A 27,465-nucleotide genomic window follows, 5' to 3' on the forward strand; every position below is an offset into this window, starting at 1 on the left:
AAAATGCCAAACATAGGATCTGAAGTCACACTCGCACTGATTTCTGCTCTTAAAATAAATGCATGCAGCGATTGGATATTGCTCAATGGTGGTAATATTTCTTCCGACCGCGCTACAATCGCTCTGAAGAGCAAAATCAACTTCCCTGGCAGGGATACAGGTACATATAAACAGACTGTGGCCACTCACAAAGGTAATGCATTACTGGCGTATCACTGTTTCTGAAGCTGTATTTCTAAGACCTTTACCAAGGTCAGTCCTACTCTGCCTCTTACTTTCTTCTGAGTTAACTCAATTTTCACTTGGAAAGAGCCCTAAGCCTCAATTTCTAAGTGGATTTTGGTGCCTGGCTGATAAAATACTTTTTAAAAGCCAGTTTTAAGTTTCTATTGTTGGCAGGTTTAGGGCTTTTTGTGCGTTTCTTCTCTTAAATGCTTCCCACACTTCAGGATTCCCTGGTGCTTTGGAAAGCCCCGCTTTTCACCCAGGTTTGTGCCTCCAGCTTTTCTAACAGAGCTCTGCCCTAAGGTCTCTCTCCCCATCCCCTACTGCCAGCGCTCCTCCTGAGCATCCCCTACCACCGATGCTTTTACTGCATCATCAGCATCCAACACCGCTGTGAAATTTAGGCTTCCTTAGCATAAAATTCTCTGATAGAGGGGATATCTGAACAGCACATACCCTCCAAGTAAGCAGCTGATTGCTGGTGTAGTCATCCCAAGGTGTTCAACCAGCCCAAGGCAACCAGAAACGTGCCAGCCCCATGCACTTACACCTCCTGCAGCTCGAATAAAGCCTGGGAGACATCTTGCTTCAAAACCGACCTGTAGCTCAGAACACTGGGCCAATTTGTCTCCCCCACTTTCCAAACAAACCATTTGCTGCCGCATGTGTAACTTCATGACTAATTCAATCTCAGCAAAATTAGGTGCAGTGGGGAAAAAATCCCTGCTCACCACGAGAAACTTGATTCAAGCCTAACTACTGCATCTCAGCAAACCCTCGCAAGCCTAATAAAGCCTTATGAATAAATTACATGCTTTTCAGCCTTCTATTTTTCAAAGTGATAAAAAATGTAGCAAAGCATCAGCACAGATCTGCCAGATCTGACCAAACCCTCATCCTGCACCGGAGAAACCATAATTCACAGCCTTGCACTGATGGACGGGGCGGCTCAAAAAGGATTTCAGGTGCTGCCTGCTGTGAGCTGTCTCTGTCTGCACCCAGACTTTAATGCATTAATCAGCAGAACTGAAAGGGAGGCGTTTGAGGATGATCAAAGAAAAAGCCCCAGTGAAACACATCTTGAAAGACAGCAGTAAGCACACAACGCAGAGTCAAAGCGTGACACGCAGCATTGGATGTCTGCACATTTGGTTGGTGTTATAAAAATAACTTCCATCCTAACAGGGCGTATTTTCAGACCTCGATGACAGGCACTATTTCAGCATCAGGTTTGTGCAAGTAAAAACCTAGCCAAACATCCATGCATTCCTGTGCTCCCTGATGCACTTGCATCTACCACTCTTCCACTTTAGAGGTTGGGTATGGGCTGCCCTTCCTCTACACAGCCCCGAGGCCAGCAGAGCTATGGATGCTAGAATCATACAATCACAGAGTCATAACAGTAGGCCATCTAGTCCAACTCCCCTGTAACAAATAGAGACATCTACAGATCAATCAGGTGCTCACAGCCTGGTCCAACTGACCTCAAATGTCTCCAAGGATCAACGCATCCACCAAAGAGAAGCTGCTTGCTCTAAATACCCACCTACATTCGTCTTAACAAAAAGATATAACGGTACTTTTCTGAAAAGCATACGCAGAAGAAGTCAAGCTCCCTTGAGGAGCCTAAGTACACCTGTTTGATGGCTTTCTTTTTATTTTGCATCCAAGGGCCTGACCCTCTCCACATTTCAGCATACAAATAATCACACTCATGTAAACAAAACGGGCTCCTTCACGGATGAAACAGACACAAGCGCCTTTGTACATTAAAAGGCAATTTAATCTGCTGTAAGAGTTTCCAAAAGAAGAAAGGCTGCACAAGCACGGTACCCTCTGGGAGAGGATCAACGTCATTGCCACTGCATTGGGGTTACTTAGGTGAGTACGTGGCCAAGGGATGAAAGTCTGGTTATTAAGGAAACCATCCCTAACAACAACATGCTCAGTGCTCTCATCGTCCCCATTTGCTTTTCCAAACTCAAAGTCTCAGCCCTTACAGCTACATGGAGATGCAGCTCTGCCTGTTCCATAGAAACAACTGTTGGTTTGGGGGCACCAGGACTGGGCTGATGAACTGAGCTGACAAACCTGGGGGAAAAGTCTGGGGTACAAGGAGACACGTTGTTCTTTTCCTCTGGAAAATGGTTTAAAAATCCCAACCCAAGCTTCAGACAAGTTAAAATTCATAATGAAACGGAGCTCAAGTCAGCCACTAAACCTCAAAGGGATCCCTGGATTGTGATTTCCTTAATGAATTCAATAATCGATTCTTACTATACAAATAAGGTGTGGGATGGATCAGCTAATAAGCATTCTCAGTTAATTGCTTTCTTCAAGTGACAATTCGTACAAATGATACCATCAAAGGAGTAATAATATCCTTATTGATTAAATTAATCTCTGAAAGACAACTCAAATGAGTTTAATTAGCAATGCATGACAGTAGCACAAAACACTCTGAAAATAACCTTGTAACCCATCTCAGGCTTGAAATCATGGCAACGGTCACGCAACAGCCCTTTGCATCTTTATTCCAACAGACACTCACAATTTTACGGAGCATCTTTAGCGAATGTCTGTGACTAACCATGAAAATCCATGAAACCCTTTGTGCAGAGAAACAGCGAGGTGCTGCAGGAGCAGCCTGACTGTGTTGTCATTCGGTCCCTAAAAACCACAAACAGGCTTAAAATAAAATGAAAAACTTTGATGAAAGGAGGAGGTCGGAGAAGGTCCCGTGTCAAAATGGTCAAATGGAGTCAATGGGGACGCAGGGCAGCACCAATGCTTTTGAGATATAGGAATTGGGCACCGGGTTCACAAAATCAGAGGAATTATAATTTGATTGCAAGGCACACCTTGGAAAACAAAAAAATGTGTCGAAAATCTCTGTTGAAATATTAGACTACATCACCCAGCTCAGGAAAAACTTCTGAGCTCTCTGCCAAGGAAAGGGGAATTAGAGTTGATTCTGCCTCAGGAAGTGAAGCAGTGGACATCAGGGACAAGAGGAGAGAATAAGCACAGCGTTCTGGAGACACACCAGTGTGATGAAAGAAAAGACAATAATACAAAGAACAACATGTGCCCCGTGTCGGGGCCAACGCTACCCTGTGAGCAGAACAAGAACCTGCCTAGGGCTACAATACACTTAATGGCTTTATTATTAACTGAACAACCCAAGGATGCTCCCCAGCACATAAGTGAGAGCAGTGAGCCCGGAGCTACTTCATGAATGTGAGTAATGGGGTTTAGGTTTTTTAAGTGGCTCACACAGAAATGTTCTCATTGAGCTGACCAAAAGCAGCAACTGAAAGCACAGATATTCCCCTGCGCAAAGACGCAATGCAACAGATATAAATTCATGAGGCTCTCACATAGCAGCAAGCCTTGGCCATTCGAGGTTAGGACAGTCCAACCTCCTCAATTATTTATTACATTTTGTCATCCAGATTACTTACCTTTAATTTCAGCATTAAAAATTGTGCTAAAATTCAGCAAAAACCTTTTGGCTTTGCCTGAAGCGCTGTAATTTTTCCATTTTGTTCTCAGAGCCCCGATGGGTTTATTATCTCATTTTTGTTCTTTGAGCATTTTTTTTTTTTTTTAATACAGGAATAATATGTTCTTAAAATTGCCACGGTTCTCAGAATGGAATTTGCGTCACCATCAAAACAGAAATAAATCCTTTCTGCACATATTTTTCATCCGAGAATCACTACAACAAACATGGAAGCACCAAATTGCTTCTCCGACTGCAGCCAAAACAAACAAACAAAAACAGCATTAAAAAGCCTCGATGTTTTATATTCAAATTGAACCTTTAGAAAAAGATTTGGTTCCATCAGAATTATGCCCTGCTGACGATGTGGGATGGTTGTTACAGACCCCGGCCATAGCGGGTTGCAGGCAGGTGTTCAAGGGCTGACAGTCCTTGCAATTGCAAACAGAGCATCTACAAAAGCTCTCCCCTCCACTTGAGCTATCTAACAAAAGCCAATATACGTTACATAGCATCACCATACCAAGAACTCCCAGTTGTCCAAAGAAGTCACTTGTACCCATTTAACTCAGGGATATTTGAAAAAAAATGCTTAAAAAGGTGGATTTCCTAAATATTTTGCCTATCAAAATCACCAATATCTTGACCAGAACATGCAGGACACGCATGTGCAAGAAGCAGGGAAACACACAGGCTGCAAACACAAGCCTGGGTGAGTCACTGGGATAAGAAAGGAAGAGAGGGATTATCCTTTTCCAGAAGGATGTTTACTGCATGGTTCTAAAAAGTTCAGCACGTGCAAAAGAAGATGACATATGTTCACCAGTTGTCCCTGAGACATCATCTTATTTTTCTAGTTAGGAAGCCAATCTTCCATGAAATCCCCCCAAAACCGAACAGATGGGTTAAATTATTAATTGTGAGAAGACAAGTTCCACAGTGATGATATTAAAAAAAAACCCCATAGATAAACAAATTAGGGTAGTCACAAGAGAGGCTTAGTTTGGAGCTGGATCTCTCTGGACCCCGGAAGCGAGTTGCATGATGATGTACAATAACCACTTTGTATGGAGAAGAAATATGTGGCATATTTAAAGCCTTTAATTTCTGCTCCCTTGTTTAAATGAGATTATTGCTCCCTGCAGCCAATAACAATAGATTTTTTAAGTTTCTTTTGATTTGCCAGCAAAGTGAATATCCTCTGGTAAATCTATGAACCAAACAATGATTTTTCATTCTTACAGCAGCACAGTCAATTCAATTTTCCAGCAGTAAGTCTCAAGTCTCTCCCCATCAGCCTGTTAACGCACGAGTACCGTACTCTAAACCATGCCTGGAAAAACCTCTGCAGACTTTTCCATCCCAAGTTGCTTCCGAACACTGAATTCATTGCTTATGAATCACTTCACTGTATGTACACATTTGAATCACTAAACCCCGTCTAATGTTGTACACAGTAATCAAGTGATGCTGTCACAGTAGATGCTGTAACGAGGAACGTCTCGTGGATTTATTGAGGGAACTCTAAAAACATGGCTCTTAGTGTTTTGCTTTTGAAAGCATGCTCTGCCTGTTTAAGGACACATTTTATTTGCAGCTGCTAAATGCTTCTGTGATATTTTCATGCATCTTGATACACTCACAAGAGTCCCACTGCCTCCCTAAGACGTGTGATAAAACAGGGCCGTATTTCTCCTGATATGGCTGAGACCAATCAATGTGAAAGCTTAACCAACGTCAGTTTATACTGCCCTTCAAAATTGCTCTCACCCCTAAAAACAGGTTACCATCACCTTCAAACTCAAATGTAAATTCTTTACAGCAAACCAACAGTTCACCTGAAATGTTTTAGTAACTGTGTTAACCTGCTGAGGTTTTGCTTTTGGCTCCTTAAGTAACACTAGGTGAGATTCTGCTCACAGCACAAACCTTGATGCCGAGCTCTATGTTCTCCCCTCCATACACGTCCATCCCGGGATCGAGGAGCCCAATCTCTCCAAAGAACTTCCTGTGCACAACAAAGGAGCAACCGATCATCGCTGGCGTCCTGTATGAAAAGAAAAACAACAGAAACATGGTCAATTATTGATAGTTTCCCACCGTCAGTGCACCAGGGGGACCATCTTTGGGTTTCCATTCCCCCTAAGTGAAGAATATAAAATAGTGGTACTTCCTACACCTTACTTTCATTCAGCACATCTAGCAACAGGACAGATATCAGTGTGCATGGAAAGAGGTTTCCACTTAGGATCTTTATAATGTATGATGAAGGTGTTGCTACCAGCTATCAAGGAGCACGAAACAGAACCAAATCCTTAAGAAGCTGAGTCCAACTGCTTGCAGAAACATTGCTTTATGCCAAGTTCTACTGACAACTGCAGTGCCCTTGGGTAGCTGGAGATGAAGTTCTACCATTCACATGTGAACCCCCGTACCCTCCAGCTCAGACTGCTGTAGGAGCAGCCAAGCAGTGCCCAGGCAAAGAAAACAACAGAAAAAAAACACAACAGGAGAGGTCCTACCAATACCAATGACATCAGCGTAGCACAGAAAGATTGAGGGAAAACTCAGTGTCAGGGGTTAATTTATAATAACCATGCGATTTCAAGGACAGGGTAGATAGCGGTGTTTACTAAGCACCCCTGCTGCCACACGCACAGAAACCAGCCCTCCCTCATTGCTTTGCAAAATGCTGGATTGCATCTCCATCTCCATCTGAAAGAGCTTCCCTGAGAGGAGGATGCTGTTCTCATCTGTGCAAGCTGAGATCACGTTTGGGGGCATTTTGTGAGTGGTTAAACACTTGTGACCCTGTCCGTAAAATTACACTTTGCTACAGAGCACAGCACTGAACAAAACCATATCATTATGCCCTCGCTGCTTGGGGATACACTAATCTGTTATGGTTATGGAATGCAGACAGCTTACCCCCCAGGATATTTGCTGTATTAAAACAGAACTATAAAAACCATTTGCTCCTTTAACTTGCTTTGGTTTGAAACCATGCTCTAAAGAAAAAACAACACAAGTATCCAATTGGAGAGATCAGCAGGAAGGAGATGAGGAATTTTCCAGGTTAAGGCTTGCCAAGGTGCTGCCATTTGCTCAGGATCCCTCCTGCCCACACCAAGTAAACAAAACGATGCTGCTTTGAGCAGGGAGGACTACAGAAGACAGTTGGACCACCACTTCTACAGCCCGAGGACCTCATGTCACATGGAGAAGGCCTGCAAGGTAAGGGGTTGCACACACGTCTGGAAACTGCATTCACTTAGAAAAGCATGATTTCTGGAGGAAACTTGGTTTTGAGGTAAAAAAGGGGAAAAAGGGGCAGGTTTTAGAAACAGCCTCCCAGCTCATGGGCAATCTGTGCTGTGGAGCACCCTGAAGGATGAGCCAAGCAAGCAGCTACTGCAGAGGGGGAAAGCATCCTCAAATGTACCCAAATGTGGCTCACAGGATCAGGCCCTGCCATCCACACCTCACAAAATACCCACGTCTGCCAGAGGAGCCATGGATGGAGAGCTAAAGCCACTTAAGTATTGTTATTTATAGGCATTTTAATACTTTTAATAGACCGGTAGAACAGCTGAATGCTGCTGCCATATTAAATGAGTCAGCATCAGAATCCATCAAAGGGGTTTTTCCAATAGATTCTGTCCCTGACAGCCAGCTCACTCTTCCTCCCCATAAGCAATATAATGCTTCATGATGCGCTGCCACTCAAGCACTTAAGATTTCCATTTTCCTGCTTTATTTGTAGCAAGTGAGCTGCCATTACTGGAAACAATTCTTTCTGAAATGATAAGCACATTAGAGATGCCAAATCTAATAGCTCCATTCTCCTAGATCACCTGCTGCAATTAAACAGAAGTTGTTCTGGTTTTATACAGAGCAGCCCCAACCCAGCACATGGAGAACAGAAGCAAACAGACCTCATCGGGAGCACTGGGAACGCATCCCCAGATCAGCAAGGTTTTCAACCCTCAACAGCTGAGCATGGAAGCTCATCCCATCTGGGGATGGGGAGCCCCAACTCACTCACATGATGTGCCATGGTGGCACTTGACGACCAAATGATAACCTCTTGGCCAAAATGTTTTACCAGTACAAATGAAATAATCTTATTTTTCAACGACACCTGAAAAACCATCAGTTGCAGGAGCTGGTTGTGCTGCTACCACACTCTGAAAACACAAATTGGAAAGGGCCACAAAAAAGAACTCCTCCAAATCACCAACTCCTACCCTTGACCGCCACCCAAGAAAGCTTGCCTTCATCACTATTTTGCAGTGCACCTTTTCTTTATAGACCAAAGAGTCCCAGATCATTTCGGAAAAAGCCTGACGGGGATTCTGCAACTTCACCTTCACATGTTCCTCCTCTTCATTTTCCTGTGTGTTCTGTTTTCAACAAACGACACACGCAAAGCAGCGCTCCCGAGCGGATCCGAGCTCCCTCAAGCAATACAAATTAAGCGCTACATTCTTCTTTGTAACAATGCCTCCATATTAAATAAATGAGAATCAAGCGACGCTCAACTATTTAAATAAAAACACCATTTGATTTGGCAGTAAATCCTTCAAAAAGGTGGACGCTTACAATAACGGATAGCCCATCCGCCACCAAATTACGGCCTGCAGACAAAGAGCTGATAAAGCCTCTTGTTCCTCTACCCCTTAATTAAAAGCATTAACACAGTTTGGTTTTAAAAATCACACAGCTCAGCTCAGCTCAATGCATTTGCTCGTCCCAATAGCTGCGTTCGCTTTAATGAGGGAGGAAAAGCAGAATTTGGCAGAAAAGGATGAACAGAAACATTCAGCACAAATGTTGGTTTCGCATCCAGAAATCCACAGCGTCAGATCCTTGCCATTATTTCTGTTGGCTCCTCTGTACTGCAAGTGACAGAAGGTCAAGAAGAACAGCTTTTATGAAATATCCTCAGCATGAATCTCTAAATAAAGATGAAAAAGATACAGGGGGAAACATTTATCCCAGTCTATTAAGTTACGGTAATGGTCTTCCTTTCTTTAGCACACAGTTACTATCTGACGATTAAGAAGTCTCAAGCCGATTGCTTCTTCAATTCAAGGAAATTAATTTTCCTGCACAATCAAACCTTTCTTCCAATTTTATTATAAAGCTCCTCCTTATGGAGCATCAACTCCTCACCTCCAGCTCTGTGCTGGGTTTGTGCCTGGATCCCATAGGGACTGCCCAGCAATCATCACAGAATCATAGAATGGTTTGAGTTGAAAGGGACCTTGAAGACCATCCAGTTCCAACCCCCTGCTGCAGGAAGGGACATACCTGGTTACCCAAAGCTCTTTGGAGAGCTGACATCAGACTCAGATCACATCAGAATCCTCAGTCAAATTAATAAACTTGGCAAAAACTAAGTACACAGCTTCCAATGGCATCCTATAAATTATTTTCTGGGCTACCTCAGGGTTAAAGCTATAACCTTCATTTTACATGGCAACCTATGATAAGAGAATTTTCTTTTGGCTCTAGATGCAACAAAGAACCCAATTTTCAAACAGAAATGACTGCAGTGCTATACACGTCCATATGCCTTTATCTGTGGGAAGGTGAATGTATTGTGTAATAAAGACTGTGATTTGCAAAACAAAGCTTTGCGAGAAGAGAACACATGTGGAAATTAAATACAATCAGGTGGCATTAAGGATTGATCCCTCTGGTCATAGAACTGGGTTAATCCCACAAGATCTCATGTGCCTGACCCCAGTCAGAGAAATGGAAGGGGAGAGGAACTGAATGATTAAAAAGGAAATGGAAAACAACAAGCCGGCTGTTCGATCACATCGGACCCAGGGATCACCTATGCCCATCCTGCCCCTTTGTGCCCCCACAGCTTCCCCCAGAAACAAACATGCAGAGCAGACACAGCCTGCACACCCACTGCAGGGCCAGGATCTGCTTTAACAATGAACTTCAGGTCATCAATTCCAGAAGTCTGCAGTAATGAAGGTGCTGGAGCACCAGGGCAGCTGCAGGAAGCCATCACCAACAGTGCACAAGATGCCCATCCCAGCAGCCTCAATGTCACGGATGAAATGCCTCTTGGAAGGAGAAATATATATTGCTTCTGCCTCCTACAGAGGGGCTTCGACGCGCACTTACCGAGTGAGGCAGGAGCCAGGCTCTCAGCTTCCCCTCAGTGCCTGTGTAATGGTGTGGGCTGATAAAAGCTGGATGTCTTTCAAGAGAATGCAATAAAATTTCTAGGAAGGAAAGGCATTTTAGCCCACAGCAGCGTACCTTGCTTAATATCATCCCCAGGATGGCATCTGCAATAGTTGTTTCTTGAATAATTCTAGCTTCCCTGCCCCAGTGACCTTGTTTAATTGCCTGTTTCAAATGGGTTTATTTTCCCGCTGTTGCTAAGTACTATGGAGTCTGTGGAACAAATTAAAAATAAAGAGATATCACATAAAAGAGATGCTGGAGTGAATGCCTTCTCTGCATTTACAGGAGATTAATACCACTTTAACTTTTAATGACACAGAAGCTGTGAAAATGATGCGTTTTTGGAAATATCTGTTCTGTCTGCCATGGCTGTGACCTTGCCTGAGATCCATTTGACTTTGTTGCTGCTGTACGGCTGCTCCGATTCCCACGTCGAGAAATGACTCACCCAGGACCTCAGGCAAGGCTCTCAGCCTCCCTGTATCTCATCTACCAGATGAGCCTAATACCTACATGGTCTTCAGAAGTAGCGTTTATAAATCACTTGGGTAACTTCTGCATTGGATTTGCTGAATTAACTACCGCTGCTGTCATCCATGCCAGACCCCTCCCAGACCAAACTTACCTGAAGTCAACTGCACTGACAGTTAACAACCTTACAAGTAAGAAACCACACAGTCTGCTGCTTCAAGTCCTGCTTTAAGCCACCAGCAGCAACAAAAGCCATGTGCAGGCCCTGATAGCGCCTGTGGTGTGTTAAGATATGGTATGCGAATGTAAAGCAGATTTATATCACCCATCCAAGCTCCTGGACTCCAACCTAATCGAAAAATTCCGCCTGCTGCATTAAAAACTGTTGCCAAGGTCATTACCTAAAAGCGTTTTCTGTCCTTGCCTATTGAGCAAAAACCCAGGTTGGTCCAGCACTTCAGATTACAAGATGCCAGAAAGCCCAACTCAGTGCTCCCATTTCCTTCAGCACTTCTAGCAAGGCATTCCATGCAAACATCTGTGCTGCTAAGACAGTCAAAATGTGCATGTGCAGGCAGTAACAGCCCCCAACTGTGTGTATTTTACCAGCTAATCTGCAGTTCCATTCCCAAAGAACTCCTCGGACCTGCATCAATGGTGCTATGCTGATATGCAATTGCAATTACAGATTTCTCCCTTGAGATAAACTGAAAAGATGATTCTCCTTTTTAGCTGACTTAATGGCAGCTGCAAAGCTATTCCCGGAGACAGAAGGGAAAAACCAGCCTTACCCACTTGGTGGAAAGCCCTTGGCCTGCAGTTGGGAAAAGAAGGTCCTGCAAGGCACTGTAGCACAACTGCATGCATGCAAACATTGGTATGCTGGGGTGCTGACCCTAATGGTCACCCATTTATCCACAAGAGTAAAGCTGGGGGAAATAGCAGTAATCCCTCAAAGTGATTTAGTAGGGACAGCCACAAAGGAAAGGCCACACGGGCTCAGAGTTGGAGGCTGAGATAAAACAGAGCATGATTCTCATACATACACTGGCTCAGGTTGGAAGTCACTGAAAAATATGTTAAAAAAATAACAAGAAGAATACTTTCCTGTCTGGAAAGCTATTGCATATCAACATGGAATACAAAGGAGGGCACAGATTAGCACGGACGAAAAGTCAAAAAAGCACAGTTTCTAGTTAACCTGTTTTTACTTTCCTACATGACTGGTCCCCTGAAGGTCTTAAACTCAAAGCACATCTTGGAACTGCTCGTTTGTTTTACTTGCAGAGACAAAGCACACGCTGCCATCAAAGAGCTCCCTAACTGCTGTGCAGCCACCACAGCCAGAACTAACTGAGAAGACACCCACTAACATTCAGCAGGCTTGTTAGAAGGATACCCAACAGGTGCCTGGAAGACAAAGCCAGACCCTCCATGGTGGGGGTATCAGATAATAAAAGCTGGAGAGAGCTTTTCCATTGGAAAAGCCACAAAGGCACAGGGTTTCAATTTTGGGTGTTCCAAGTGTGGGGCCCAAAGTTGGGCTTCATCCTCGCAGGTCCCTTCCAACTCAACTATCCAATGAGAAATCCAGGTGCTCAGCCACAAAGCCTTGTCTGCAATAGGAAAGTAGACGCTTTCCCATATCTCCTTCAGTTAAACCTTGCCAACCAACATGAAATAAAACTGCAGCAAAATAAAGCAGCTTTCAGTTTTCAACTGAGCTGGGAGGTAAAAACAAATCACAGCCTCTTCCCCCTGCTGTGCATCCCCATGCTACACATGGGAAAGCTGCTCCTATTTAACGCAAGGTATGTATGGCGAGCGCACACCTTTTAAAGATTAATCAGGAGAAGGTCACGGTCCTTTCCTGTTATTGACTATCAGTCACCTTTTCAATGCAAGTGGGAAGTGCCCTCCTGAACAGCTTATTCGGGAGTTTTCAGTCTCACGTGAACTTCTCATTAAAAGGTTAGTGTTTATACATGCAAATCAGACCTAGTTATTCTAGGCTAGAAGCAGCACTCCCTGGGGCAACGTCAGGAACTGGCTTCAAAGTTTCACCTGAAGAAGACTCAAACCTCCTATTTGCTAATTGGCAGCGACCGAAATCCACCTCGTCAAGCAGAGCAGAACAGGAGATGCCTTCATCAGTTGTCCAGGATGCTTGGATTTAACACACAGAGAGAGGCATCAAACACCTTTAAACTGTTTGCCAGCTCTTCAAGGAGACAATGCTTTATAGACAGCTCCAGACATAAGGATTTACATTGGCACTGCTTCCAAAACCCCACTGACAGGAGGGCACACATTGCTGGGACTCCACCTGTGTGAAGCTGAAAGCTTTTTTTTTGTTGTTATTTCCTCCAATCTGTGATCTTTCAGCACTTCTGACCCCAGAGTTATTGCAACAAAACAGCTGCAGAAGTAAAAAAGACAAAATAACAATAAAAAAAACAAATGCTTACCCTTAAAAGCACCCAGGACAGAGGGCAGAAGCCACAGGCCTGTTTGCCCATGCTCACTTCATATGACACCTATCCTAATCCCAGCTGTTTTCAAATGGGACCACAACCCTTTGCTTGCTATTGGTAATAAATGCAATGCAACTGTGACTTCATCTCCTTCCACTGTTGCTAAACTGCTAATTAAATGATAATTACTTTTAGATGTAATATGTATAACTAACAGGCACTTAACAGGAACGTGTTATTTACTTTTCTTTTTTAATGTGAATATACTTTTTCTCAAGGGCAGCAAAGCAGCTGACGTTCAGTTGTGTTTCTCCTCTCCAAATTGCAGGTAAACCCATCTCTCACCTTGCCTGAGCCACAGCTCCCAGCCCAGCTCAGCAGCAGGATGTGCCTGGGGCTGAAGGATCAGGGCTCGAGGTCTGAGCTGCCAAACTGAGTCCTTCAGTACCCACAGCAGGACTTACACAGCATGTTGTGTCCTGGCCTATGACCAAGAATGGCAAAATCAGTGCACCCCAATTAATTTACTGGGCTCCCGTGTCTTAACAAACCCTCCCCAGGGGCTCTGTGCTCAGATCCTCCTAATGTGGAGGCAACAAGAGGAATGAGGTCAGTGCAGAAACATGAGCCACAGCCACTTTCTTCCCAACCACAGCTGCAGGAGGCTGTGCCACCACCCTATCTATTACACAAAGAACATCTGCACCGATAGGCATGTATGCAGATAGCAGAAGAAACTGCAATCCTATAAGAAAACTGAGAAAAAGCGGTGACAGTAGGAAATCTGGGCTCTTAAGGTGTGGATATGAGCATCACTCGAGAGCAAACCTCCTCTGTTTGAGTCTGAAATGGCACAGAATCACACAATCAGTAAGGGTGGAAAAGACCACTAAGGTTATTTCATCCAACCATTAATCCATCCCAATGGAGCCTCATCAAGAAACGGCCTTGATTTCCTCCAGGCACTCCAAAGTATCTCCTAAACCTCAATTCCTCCTAAATGCTAAACCAAAGGCACTGTTCAAAGCCTTCATTGGCTGATGATGGAGCTCTTCATGACAAATGAGTTCTGCTCAGGCCCTTGTTGCTTTCTGATGTACTGCAGTAATGGATACTGAAGTTAAAGATTCAGGAGACAGACGTTATTGGGAATTTCACAGATATTTCTGCAGACGGAATTTAGGTAAACGTGTTTACATTCGCTACAGGCTGCTACTAAGAATAGGGACATGAATAATGGTTATTGACAGATGGAGCAGTTTCACTTTGTGGGTAAATGAGAGTGCGCTGAAATAGCCCTGTAAGCACCTCAAAGGAGCTGAGTAACGCGTTTATTTTGACAAGTATTTGATAGGAGCCCATTCGTAGGGAGGGCAGCTCTCAGGTTTAACTTACCCTTCACGCATCCACAGCACGGAAGCACAATTCCTGAGAAACATAACAGATACATTTTGTGCCTCCAGCATTTAATAGTAAATGTCATTCTCATCTCTCAAGCGCCGGGGGTTGATTTTAAACACCGAGTGAAGCAGATAGGAAAGAAAAATGAATACGGGAAGAACTGTATCAAAATGGAAAAAGCAAGGTCAGGAAAAATGATTGCCAGGTGAGGAAATACAGAGGTGCGGAGGCAGTTTTGGACTCACCCCCATTTGGATTAGAGTAGATCTACCCATTCAGAAATCAGATGTCCCCACGCTTACAAAGGGATTTAACCAACCTGCTTGTTTAAGGGCCAGGCAACTCAGGGCCATCAGCTTCAAAAGCAGAAATCTCTTTCAATCCCCAGGTGCCTTTATCACCCCTGAATAATCTGTTAAAATGTTAAGGCTTCAGTCATTTCCTCCCATAAGTGTACACAAGCTGGGGACCACAACTGAAGCAAGAGCTCTTGGAAACGGTGGCATGAGGCAGCACAGACCACAGAGCAAGCAATGAAATCAATGCATTGCATTGAAATCAGAGCTAGTTAATCCAAAAAACCCAACCACGCTGCTTTTTTTTCTGCATGGAACATCTGGGTTTGCGAAGCTCCTTGGTGGCAAAAGTTCACCTTCAATGTATCTAAAAAATAGAAGTGTTTGAATTATGTGTTGCTCGCATAAAAGGCAGCACACATCATCAGCCAGCTTGCACTCTCTGGCTCCTGGTAATTAGGTATCTGTGCAAAATGGGATGAATGGGCTCAGCCATGTGTAAAATCAGCATCAGCCAAAGAAGAACCGGACCTGACCACGAGCCAAGATTTCGCCTGTATGCTTAACTCAAAACATGGTGGGAGCTCATTTGAAGTAGACATCCTCAGGACATAAATTAAACATGGGACACAAGTCCTTCCCCTTCAGACTGCTGTCCTGAAGAACACATATCATTGTTAACTGGCTGCACACAGTCAAACTGTGGAAGTCAACTTGAATGTTTGTTTGGTGCCCTGGAAGGTGCATCCTTCCTTTCACAGCCATTTTGGCCATGAGGCTCCCAGGACCGAGGAGGAGCAGGTTGAGTGCTTCCAGGGAGGGGACATCCACAACCTCATAGGGCAACCTGTTCCATTGTCTCACCACCCTCACAGTAAAGAATTTCTAGTCTAAAAGTCCCCTCTTCCAGCTTAAAACCCTTTCCCCTCATCCTGTCACTACCTACCCTTATACAAAGTCCCTCTCCAGCTCTCCTGTAGCCCCCTTCAGGTCCTGGAAGGCCATTATAAGGTCCCCCCAGAGCCTTCTCTCCTCCTTGGCAAACAGGATCTGCAGTTTGCCCTGGCAGACCTCCAGCACAATGCAGGCTTGAAACAAATCAAGATTTGGTGATTGAATCCATGGTCTGGAAAAAGCTGGAAGAGTGGATGTTAGCATCTGAACTGCTAGAAAGGAAGTCAGACAAGAAGGGAAGCTTTATCAGCAGATTGTCTGAGAAGTCTTGCAAACCCAATAGGAATCCAACCAAAGACTGCTGAACCAAACCGAGAGCTGCAGTGAGTTCACACTGTCAGGATGCGCTTCATGCCTTCTGATCCACACAGCTGATTGCTGGAGAAATGGGTATCAAGTTCAACTGCAGTTTTAAAGCATCTTTGCAGAGGCTTCTTGCCTGTGCAAGATTAACAGCAGGAAGGAAAGACAAAATCTAAAGGCATGTGCTAGGAATTGCTGCCAGTTTTATCACATGGAGCAAGAATTATTCCCTCTCTTTATATAGAGCACCACATGCCAAAAGAGCCCAAAGCGCTCTCACTCTGATTTTTCTTTTAATCAGAAGGAAAACATGTGGAATTTAACAGTCTGAGGAAGGACCATGGAAAAGCAGAAGAAGAAAGGAAAGTTTTAACCCCCTCCTTGGCTGCCAGACCTCTGGCTTCAGCAGGTGAGGAAGGAGGTTGCTGCCATATTAGAGGGGCAATCAATAGCATGAAGCAAACAGCAAAACCAAATGCCTCTGAAGCAGTGGGGTAACCTGCATGTAACCTACAAAGGACAAGTGCTGCAATGAAAAGGTTCCTAATCTGTACGTGAAAATTCATCCAAGCACTTCAACATTGATGCTATACTGAATAACCTCTTTACTGATGCGCAGCTCTACTGTCCCTGCTTCCACTGAGAGGAATAGATCTGATATTTTGACATTTCATAGATTAAATTGGGGATGGCAGAAGAATTTAAGCTGAATGAAGAAAAGCATTTAAACCCACATTGATGTTCAGTGATTTTTGCCTAGCAATTTTCAAAGAGCAGAAATAAAGACTTTGGTCTTCGTGTGAGCTGTCTTGACTTCAGTAATATGTTTTCAATTAGAAGATGGCTAAGTGAATGAAGCCCAGAGCACGTATTTTCCATAGGATTGCTGCTTACTTTTGGTCCTTGTGTAGGCTCCAATGGAGCAAAAGCCCTAAGCACGTCCTTGGCACTGACCACGAGTAACTCCAACAGCTTCAGACCCCCATTTCCCTCCTGCTCAACTCTTCATTGAGGCCCAAACAGCTTGTTGTCATTAGTACTCATGAAAATACTTCCATCTGGACCTTCTTTAGAACTTCTCATCCCCTAACAGCTATTAAGAGAGCAAGCAAATACACACATACAGCTTCAATTCTCTGAAATCCCACCGGTACCATGAAACTTCAGCCCTAAATCTGGAGACTGCAAGAGCTTCCTTTCCAACCCAACCATCCAGGAGGGAAGGAAGAAAGCTCAGGAAGAGGAGCTATGAGAGCACATCACATGCTACTGGTGCCACGATGCCACGAGGAGGGCTGAGCTGCCTACCAAAGAAATGCATTTTAGCTTCTTACATTCGGTTACAGCCAAAAGCCCATTTCCCTCACCTTGGCTCTTCTCCACACTTGAAAATACAACAAGCCAAATAAAAATAAAGGCAGATGGCCGGCGCCAAGCTGAGGCAGTTGCAACCTTTGCCTTAATCATTCCCTGTACAAAAATGGCATCTGTGTCTGTAGGACACAACAGCTCTGCCCTTCAGCATCTGCAGCAGCTCCGGCACTGGGTGTCCATGAGCAAGGCCATTTATGTTCTCCAGTTCCCATGCTGGCTGTGAAGAGTTAAGAACCTGAAGTTATCTTCAAAGAAAACCTACAATCACCCCCAAAACTTCCAAGCCCCAAAATACAAGCACTGAGTTCCCATCCCAGCCCTCCCAGGCGGTTTGCAGGGCTCACACATAGGAGATTCCCAGCAATTTTTCTGCACAGCAAAAAAGCACATCTGAGCCATGCACTCAATGTACCCAACAAACAACTCCTGCGCAATGCCTGCAGCAAATCGGCCCGCTCACATCCACGCACGTTTGCAGAGATCACAAATAAATCCAGGGCTTCATCCCACATCTCACCTCCCAGAGCTAAATGAAAACCCAGCCCTGCTGGAACACAGCTATTGCTGCATGTTGCCTTTCCACGTGCCCCAGTGTCTCCAGGGCTGCATTTGAACCACACTGAGAGGATGCAAGGTCCAGAACTCAGCAGTATTAGCCTGGGATTTAGAGCATCTGTGTAGTTTTTGTTTTGTTGGGTTGTTTTTTTTTCCCTCCCCATTAATTTAATTTGACAGAAAATAGCAGGAAGGCCTCTGGCTCCCGGGTGAGCAAAGTGGATTAACAGCAGGAATTTTAAGGGAAGCTGAAACTAAACAGGGCAGAGAGGCCAGTGCCAAGGCTCAGAGCCCTGCATGCCTGCTAACAAGGCAGAGCTTCCTCATCCCACCCAGCTCTCTGTGTCCTGCGTGTTATAATAAGATTATTTTCATGCTAACTTGGAACTCGCCTGCTCCAGCTTCTCCTCTTTACTTTATTTAGACCATTCTGACTGGAGAATTAACACACAGCACCTTCCAAGGAAGGTCAGCTCACAGCCTGGGAGGAGAAGCAGCACATCTAAGCACAAGTTTCTCCAGACCCCAAAGCTCCTTTGTTTCTCCAGAAAAATCTCTGCCAAAACAAAATGCATCCAGACTGGAAGGAGGCTGGAGATCTAACCTCCATCCGGTTTTGGAAGCTCATTCCTTTCAAGAGAGAAGGGGAATTTCTCTGCCCACTGAAGCAGAGCGTAGGAGCTGCACCTCAGATATATGGAAATACAATTAGGCAAGGCAGGCTGCTCCTGCAGAGCATAGCCTGCAGCAGAGCTGCTGCCACAACAAATACCACCAGGCCTAAATCCTGACACCCTCCTCCAACAAATGAAGAGCCCTGGCTCAAGAGAAGGCAGGATTTGGCAATTGGCTTGAGTAGGAGAAAGGGTTTTAGCCACATCTTCAGGATTTTGACAGAGTGGTTTGGTAGCCACATCCAAAAACAGAGTCCTGTGTCTGCCCCAGCTCTTGCAGCCAGCAGCAGGTTTTAATTAAAGCAGGAACACATGACACAAATTCATGTTTTCAGTTACCCAAACCCAGCAAAGCTCCAGCAAAGGGCTGACTCTGGATTGAGCTCAGTTGAAGAGAGACCGGAGCGTGGCCAAGCCTCTATATAAGGAATGCAGCAATTAAACACCAGCTGCTTCCATTTCATATAGTTTTATCAGCTGCCCACTTAGACAATACAAACAATCAACAAGACACTGCTATGGGAAATGGCGATTAGTTGGGCTAAAAGAGGATGCTGCCTTCTGCAATGAAGCCAACACAAACCTCTCACCAACCTCTTCAGCCTCAAGCTCCATTAAGGATCTCTGGTGGCTTTATGAGAAAGCAGGATTTAGAGATATATTTGATTCCAAAAGATCTACACCTGGAGTTCCCACCTGGGGACTCTCCCACAACCACACTGTGGCTTAGCAGGAATCAAAAAGAAAATGTGGGCTGGAGAGGACTGACTCTGAGACTGGCTTATTTTTCCCCAGATGGGGAGAATAACTCAGCAGGGCAATGAGCTACACGGAGGCACCCAGGATTCTGCACCCCTGACTGTCTTTCCCAAGACATCACTTTAAAAGGTCCAGCCTGTGCTCAGTGCACAAACCAGCCATGGGGACACTGCTGTCACCTGGTGCTTTGGACACCATCACAGCACCCAGTCAAAGCGTGCTCCCCAACCTGCAGTGAACACCTCCAGGTTACACCACAAATTGAAGCACCCACAACAGCTTCTGTCTCTAAGCACCTTCCTTTTTAAAGGATCTCAGCATTATGTATCGATACAGACGTACTTCCACCCGAGCATCACTTCACAACACAACCACAGTCGTTTGGTTTTATTTCCCAAACATGATATTTTCACTTCCACAAAGATGGAAAGCACTTTAATACGGTGTTTCGGAAAAGAATAAGACCAGTGGTATACGAGTTCTTTCTATCAACAACAGGGAGCCCAGAATAGCATTTACAATACCAGCATCTATTTGAAGCCCTCTATTAGTAAAATTTGTATGTGATGCACCCCAAGAGGCTTTGAATGATAACAATGACACTTCTGCTTTCAGGAAATAACATCCTGCAGAAGAGATGAAAGCACGTTCCCTCCACTTCACTGTTCAACATCTGCTCTGCATCTCCTGTGCCTAGGAGAAGGATTTTAAATTACTCGGTATTTCTTAATGGAACGTGAGTACCACCATCACCACGCTAATATTCCTTCTAGTTATTTCTTCCATCGTCTCGGTTCTGCAGAACCAAGCAATAGAGAAAAGAATGAAAACTTGGTAAGTCAAGGCCTGAAGTGGAACTCCAAGATTAAAAGCAGTGAGTTTTACCTGCTACTTCTTACAGGAGATGCTGAAGGGCAGGAATGCACTAAGGGGAAGTGCAGTGTGACACAGCTTGTGGATGGGCCGAGCACTCAGCATTCCTGGAGGGCAGGTCCAACAGTTCCAATATGGGCACAAACTGATGCTAAGCCTGGCATCGCTCACAACACAAGGTGGGAGAAGCAGAACCCATTGGGTTTACCTTATTTTACCCAGCTCCCTGATGTCACCCACAGAGGCAGCACATGGAGCTGGAGGGGACACATTACAGCATATGTGATTATTCTTACAAACCTCCATGACGTAGGCAATTAATTTTCCTATTTATTTTTAAATGCATCAGCCCTTAAAACACTCTCAACACCCCAGTTACGGTGGGTCATAAAGTGACAGACGGAATGTATTTTCCAATGCTGTTTTCTTGGAAAGGAACTTCCCTTCAGTCTCCATTAAATGCAACATTTCAACAAAAATCTGGCATCATGTTTCTGACTTCTGACATTTCCAACCCGCACTGGAGCTGCTCCATGCATGAGTGAACTGAGAAGAAAGCACATTTCAGACGAACGGGAGCAAACCCGCACCAGGAACTGCATTTATGCTCATGAGATTTATTCAAGAGCTCAACGCCACTCCAATCACACGTAATCTCTGCTTTCTTTTGATACCGTTTCCCATTCCATGTGAATTACAGCAGCAATCACTCCAGCATGTTTGCTCAAAGCTAGCGACTGTCAATGGGTGTAACGAGGCCAACACTGCAAACCAATTCAGCCCACATCAAGGCAAGCTGTATCCAGGGTCACACACAGCCAATAAACTCACTATGTCTTTGGGAGAAAGCGTCCACCATTCCCCTTGACACCACAGGACCATGTAAAGACGATCCAGACTCCACTCCTGGGATTAAAAGAAAATACTTTTCAATAAATGGGCCACTGTCAACGTGACTGTATAAAACTGGATGCTCCAGACAACTGACCTAAAAATCACATCTGCCTTCTTTGCAGATCCACGCGCTACGTACACCGCATTTGGGGGGCCAAGAATTTCATGCTTGCCACACTGAGCTCAGAGCAGATGCTTGACAAAACTCCAGGGATATAAATAGGGCAATCATTTACTAAGGCCATATGTCGGAAGCATGTAAGATGTATCTGCTGAACTCAAAAGCCTTCAAATAACGGTAATGACAATAATAAGGTTGAGCAGATTTCAGACCCAATATTCTTAGGAGCTTTCTGGTTTGGGGCATTATACACTAAAAACTCAAATAACCCCTATGTTGCTTTCTTCTGTCCCCCATCCAAAAACATTTCCATTACTGAGGGGCTGACCAGGGGCACACTGCAGCTAGCAGCCTCCAAACCTGAAGAGCATCTACTGAGACAATGGAGCTGGGCTCTTCACTCATCTCCCAAAGCCAGATGCTCAAAGTTATTGTGATTAAATACACAGCTCTTCAAATAGCTCCATTTGGATACTGCTTACCAATGCAACAGGACACGTTACAGACAGATTACTCTGTTATTTCCTGGATAGAAATTCCCTTCCCTTTCAGTTGCCTTCATATTTTGGTGTTTCTGATTTCACTGTTATGCTTTTTTCAGAACACTGGATGTTTTCCTGGTTTCACGTTTTAATACATAGGAAACGATGCACACCATATGTGACGGGGAGCAAAAGATGCTGACGGCACAAGTGAGTGGAGAAGTCTGAGGGGAATAGCAGCAGAAGGAAAGGAAGACACTGCATTAAACATTAGTGTTTTAAAGTTGCTGAGCAAAGGAGGAAGATTATGTTAGCCAGGTTTGACATACTGCTTTCCTCCATCACTCCAGTCCCCAACGGCAAAGGAGAAGTGCAAGCCTGATGCCCGAATGTGAAACATATGGCGAGTCATTCAGAACTCATCCATTTCTCTGATGAAATCTCAGGAAAGAGATAAATGTCTCATCTCCATTATTGCTCAAAGGGGCAAATATTGCCAGGTGTCACTTATTAGCAATGTTTTGAGATGCACCCACAGTGAATCTCCTGAGCAATGAGGATTCCCCGCTCCTTTTGTCCATCAGCATCCCAGCTCTACTGCTGGGAGAGTTTAGCATTCCCTGTTCTTGTCAAGATGTGTTTTCAGCTTCACTGCCTCACTTATTTCCCCCCTCTTGTTTCACAGGCTGAATATTCAGCAGCATTCAGATAAAGCCACGTGTCGGATGAGAAAATACGAGTCTTGGTAAGAAAACAAGAGATACAGGTTGAAGCTTCAGAGTAAAGTAGTTGTCTGGGGTGTTCATTCACCAGAACTGTCAGCAGTCCCAAATGAATCCACCAAATACTTGGCCTTCATCGACAGCTGCAAATGTTTTCATTTGCAGTGAATAACAGCTTATTGTGAGCTAAAATACTGTGAAATACAACAAATAGGAATTGTATCCTAAGAACCCAACTGATACTTTGATCCAAGTCACTCAGCGGTGCTTAGAGGTCTCCAGAACCAAAATGGAATCTTCAAAGGTGACCTGGATGCCTACAATGCTGCATCTCATCCATCTGGGGCAGATCCTTTTTCATACAGCTGTGAGAAATGAGGAAAATGGTTCTGCATTCCCATTAGCTTTCCTAATACTGCAGGAAAGGTTCGTTGTTAACAGCAAGACATTATCACTATGAAGTGATTAATCAACTGTCTATCCTTAGTGCACCAAAATACGCTAACAGATGCTGGTAGCAAGCTGCATTTCCAGGTTTCTTCCCTGACGGTTTTGGTGCATTTGGGGCTGGGCCCTGGCACATTTCTCATGGAATAACACATAATACCACACACTTTCCTCACAACAAAACTGCTCATTTTCTTCTTTCTACTCTGGGCACAGACACAGTAAACAAACAGATGATATGAATTAGTGCTTTAGCCCCAAGGTAGAAGCCTATGACTCTGCTCCTGTCCTCCCCATAGCTCGATGTGTGGCCTTGAGTGAGCTACTTACGCTTCCCAAGCTTCACTCTACCTGTAAACACCTTTCCCTCCCTATTCAGACTTCAAGGCCACTGCATGAGGGACTGCTGCTTCTGCTTATTTGGTCTGTGTCTATTAAAAGCTTAATCTTGTTTGCAATCTCTATGGGAAGTACTGTGACAGAGAAAAAACACCCACCAGAGTCCTGGCAGGTCAAGGAGAGAAAAACCAAGGCATGCATTGTAAATGTGGGCTGACTCTGAATGTCCCTCCCTCCTCCCCCAGGGCAAAAACAGAAATAAATAGAAAAAAAGAAGAAAAAGGGGGGAAAAATAGTGGAAAAAAGAGAAAAGAGGAATCTTCCTGACCAGAATGAGATTTAGTTGGTCATAATAAGGATAAAGGCAGCCCCATCAATAAACTAAGCAGCAACCACATACGAAGCCAATGGGATGCTTCTTTTGAACCATTTGCCACCAGTTCAATGCAGCCAATGTTTGTAGCTGTTCACATTGTCGTTTTAAGACAGCTCCATGTTACTGTAAAATAATTTCAGCTCACGTGGCTCACATTGCTGTTAGCAGGATACTTCTTTGAGACAAAAAAGCCAGCCCAGCCAGCATCCTATTGCCTCCTTCCAGTTCCACCTTGTTCTTCACCACATCTAACAGCAAACAGGCATTAACCATCCGCTGGTTAAATCTAATAAGCCAGACCCTGGGGTGGAAAACCCCCTTTTTCACCAGCTGGAGATCTAACACAGGCGCTTTGCACAAAGATGGCTTAGAGCAGCTAACACTTTGCACGACTTCTGAAAGACAGTTTGCAATTAATCACTATTCCCTTGCCTTTTTTGCCTCTCCCACTAAAAGCCCAGAAAGAAAATCCTGTCCTCATCAACCACGGGATACAAACGAAGCAAGGTATTTAATGGGCCACTGTACTTATATACAGGGAAGATTCTGCTTTTCAAGAAGCATCCTTGATGTTGGCTGTTAATGAGAGAAAATCTTTTAGAGCAGAAGAGCCTGTCAGAGACTTTAAATACCTCCATTTCTCAGGATTTCAGAACTCATCAACATTTGGCATCTACAAGGGATGAAAGGAAAACTCTGCAATCCAAATTCCAGCTTCCCGCTCCTGAGCCCCATCCTCTTAGAAACATTTCTGTAAGGCTAAAAGCAAGTGGTGCCACAATCTGTGCTCCAAACTCTCTGCCATACTTTTGTAAAGCAAACCTTTGCACTCACAAAGAATGTCATGCTGACTTTCCTTGGCTTCCCCTTCTGTGCACAAGGAAAAGTGGGGCATTGCAGCATCCCTCACCTTTACCAGCTGGATAAAAATGAGACCAAAAAGCCATGAGGATGAGGATGATGACCTCCTTCTCAAAGCCACCTCATAAAACCTAAGTCATTAGAAAAAAAAGAACTGAAAACCCCATTCTGCCGAGGCAGCTAATAGGCTGCACAGTAATAAAAGCTCAAATCTAGTAATAAGTTGGTCATATAGAAGACCTTTGGAATTACTCATCATTTTTGAAGTTTCAAGTGCAATGTTAGCTACCATTCCCTACTGCATCTACCCTGATGTTGGCAGGGAACAAGGGTGGAGTTCAGACCTGCAAATCCAATGTAGGAAGGCGATGTGTGAAGAGCTAGTGCACAGACGGCCAGCCTTATCCACATTAGTGGGACAGCTCTTGCCATCTGAACCCACAGTGTGCCATTACATAAGGAATGTTTGCTGACCAAGGGGCTAAAGCAGAGTGATGCCACCCCTTGACTTCAGAAGACAAGTGTGCTGCTGCTGAGAGCTGGGCCCTGAACTCCTGTTTATTCTAAGCCACAAATCACAAGAGGTTGCTCTGGGGGAAAATAAATAAATAAATAAATTAAAAAAATATATAAAAATAAATGAAGGTTATTTTCCATTTGCTTGTACACAGCAAAAAAGATAAAGCCAGTTTGCTTTAGAATAAAAATGCCACTGGTTATTTATCCAGGTGAAGAATTAGGTATACTGCACAAGCTCGCAAGAGCTCAATGAGAAAGTAAATCCTTAGGATGGAGAGTAAGGGCAAAAAAAGATTAATTGATTTGTGACTACAAGGAGGTTTATTTAGAACCATATTTATCACTACGGTGTTTTTGAATTCAGGGGAAACTCTGCTCAATTTTCTTCTGCAGCCTTTCTTTGCTGCTAAATGAAATACATCAAGAGGAAAAGAGAAATTACTCTTAATTTTAAGGAGAATAGCTTCAGAAAATAAAGTAGACTCCGGAGCTGCTGCAGGTCTGGGAGATCTGCCCCTTGGTTACACCTGGGTGGGATTAGTCCGAAACAGGACTCCATCCCTATTTGCAATGTCGATGTTATAGTCCACACAACAGTGAGCAGTTCTCAATTAAAGCACTGGAGCAAACAATACTTCTGGACCATAGGGCACACTGCAAGCACCTTGCAAGGAAACAAACCTGCTGCAGACACTGGGGGTCTCCTTGTGGCAATCACAGAATGGTTTGGTTTGGAAGGGACCCCTACGACCAACACATTCTGACCCTCCTGCCACAGGCAGGGCCACCAAATGAATCAAGGAACAAAAGCCAGGGGAAAGGATCTGGGCTGCCAAAGGCTCGGGAAGCCAAAACTTAGGGAAAGCCCAACGCATTGTGCAGAAGCTGTTTCCTAAGAGTACACATAAAAGAAATCCTCCACTCAAGGCAATAATGCAAAGCACCCAGAAGCAGCAGGCAGTCTGCCAGCCTCCCCTTCCCAATGCAGAAATTCCATCTCATGATGTGCCATCCCTGCACAATCCCAGGCTCGTCCTGCCGCAAACACTTCAAGACATTTCTCCTTAATTCCTGGTCTTCCCCCACTTCCACTGGAAAATGAGCCATGACACACGAGCCATTTGCAACGTGCTGCAACTACGACACTGGTTGTATTTCCATAGCAACTCTCCCCCTGCTCACCCAACTTATAGATATGCATTCCCCTCGGAGTTCGCTTGCAGCCACAGATCATTATATTTAATCTGAACAAGTGTGTACCTGAGTTGACTTCTATTTCATGAAACCACATCAGGAATTAAATTTCACTCCCTATTTCCTTCTCTTACGTCCCAGTGTCATTACTTGCAGTGCTGTGCTATTACTTGTTGCCATTTTGCATCAGTACATAATGATCCAATATCAGATAATGTTAAGATGCAAAAAAACACTCCAAATACCAGACAGCAATTTTCTGCTCAGTTTCCCAATTTAACCTGAATTGATACTACATTGTAAGTTTGGATGAGGTTCAGGGACTACTCTAATTGTAATAGCATCTTGGGCAACAGCAGCCACTTGCATCCTGCCTTTCTGCTACTGGCCTTGATAGTGCCATTAGAAGGCAAAAGGAAGAGCTTGTTTCCAAGGCTTGTCCTAATGAAGAGTAAAAGGCCCCGGTGCTAAACCTTGTCCTTTTATCAGGCTGCCATCTCCAGCCCGAAGAAGCCCTGAACTCCAATCAAACTCATTATGTTTTATCAATATCCGCTTCAAATGGACACGTTTAACTTCCTCTTCCAAGTCTGAAACACAATTTGATCATAAGCACGCCAGGCATGATGCTGCCCTCACCATCTCCCTGCACCTCCTGCATCAAAGCTTATTCAGCTTACAAGCTCAAATAGATTTTCCCTTCTCCCAAACACTTGCACTGCAGATCTCTTCCAGTTGAGTCAGCTCTGTTCTCCTCCACCTCAGAAGCCACCAAACGGACAGTCATCAGGTTACACCTAATGGCAGCAACCCAGCAAACCCTGCTGGACTCACCTCATTGCCTCACAGACACCATGAGACAACAGCAAAGCTCTTCTGCAACCAAAGGAAGCTTCTTACCTGCACATTGAAAAGGAACTGGACAGAGAACACATCCACCCCTTGGCCACAGATGCCCCCATACCCACAACAGGTAGGCATTTCCAAATGGAAATATGGACTCTCTTTCCTTCTTTGGAAAGCCATTGGAAAGAGCTTTGGAAAGCCATTGAAATGCCATGCACAGAAAAGGCCCAAATGAAAGACAGGCAGGTGGAGGCTGGCACATGGCAAGATAACACATTTGAAACAGAATGATTTAACATTTTATGGAGCTTTCATCTGCACTCAGCTGGTGGTTTCTGCATCTGCAATAACCTGTTTCCTTGATGCCTGCACACAGTAGTCCCTCTAATTTCAGCTAAGTCCATACAGATAGCAGGAAGCACAGCAATCACACTGGGTTTAGCCATTCCTGCAGCAGTGAAACTCAAACGAGACAAACCCAGCAAGAAATGAGCTTGTGACCTGGGAATCTGGATCATAAACGTCCCCATCTCAATTGGAGTCAGCTGGCAGAACCCAGGCAGCACAAGGGACTGTAATTATCCTCC

The 27,465-nt window shown here is 44.4% G+C and overlaps 1 protein-coding gene across 1 annotated transcript in view; it reads right to left on the minus strand.

The window, feature by feature from the left end:
* Nucleotides 1-27,465, minus strand: part of GALNT17 (polypeptide N-acetylgalactosaminyltransferase 17) — a 127,476-nt gene that overhangs the window by 43,512 nt on the left and 56,499 nt on the right. The window contains exon 6 of the mRNA XM_015880996.2: nucleotides 5,660-5,777. Within this exon, the coding sequence (XP_015736482.1) occupies nucleotides 5,660-5,777 (118 nt within the window). The remainder of the gene's footprint in view (nucleotides 1-5,659; nucleotides 5,778-27,465) is intronic.

Source organism: Coturnix japonica, chromosome 19 (genome assembly GCF_001577835.2).
Source record: "Coturnix japonica isolate 7356 chromosome 19, Coturnix japonica 2.1, whole genome shotgun sequence".
Lineage (NCBI taxonomy): Eukaryota > Metazoa > Chordata > Aves > Galliformes > Phasianidae > Coturnix > Coturnix japonica.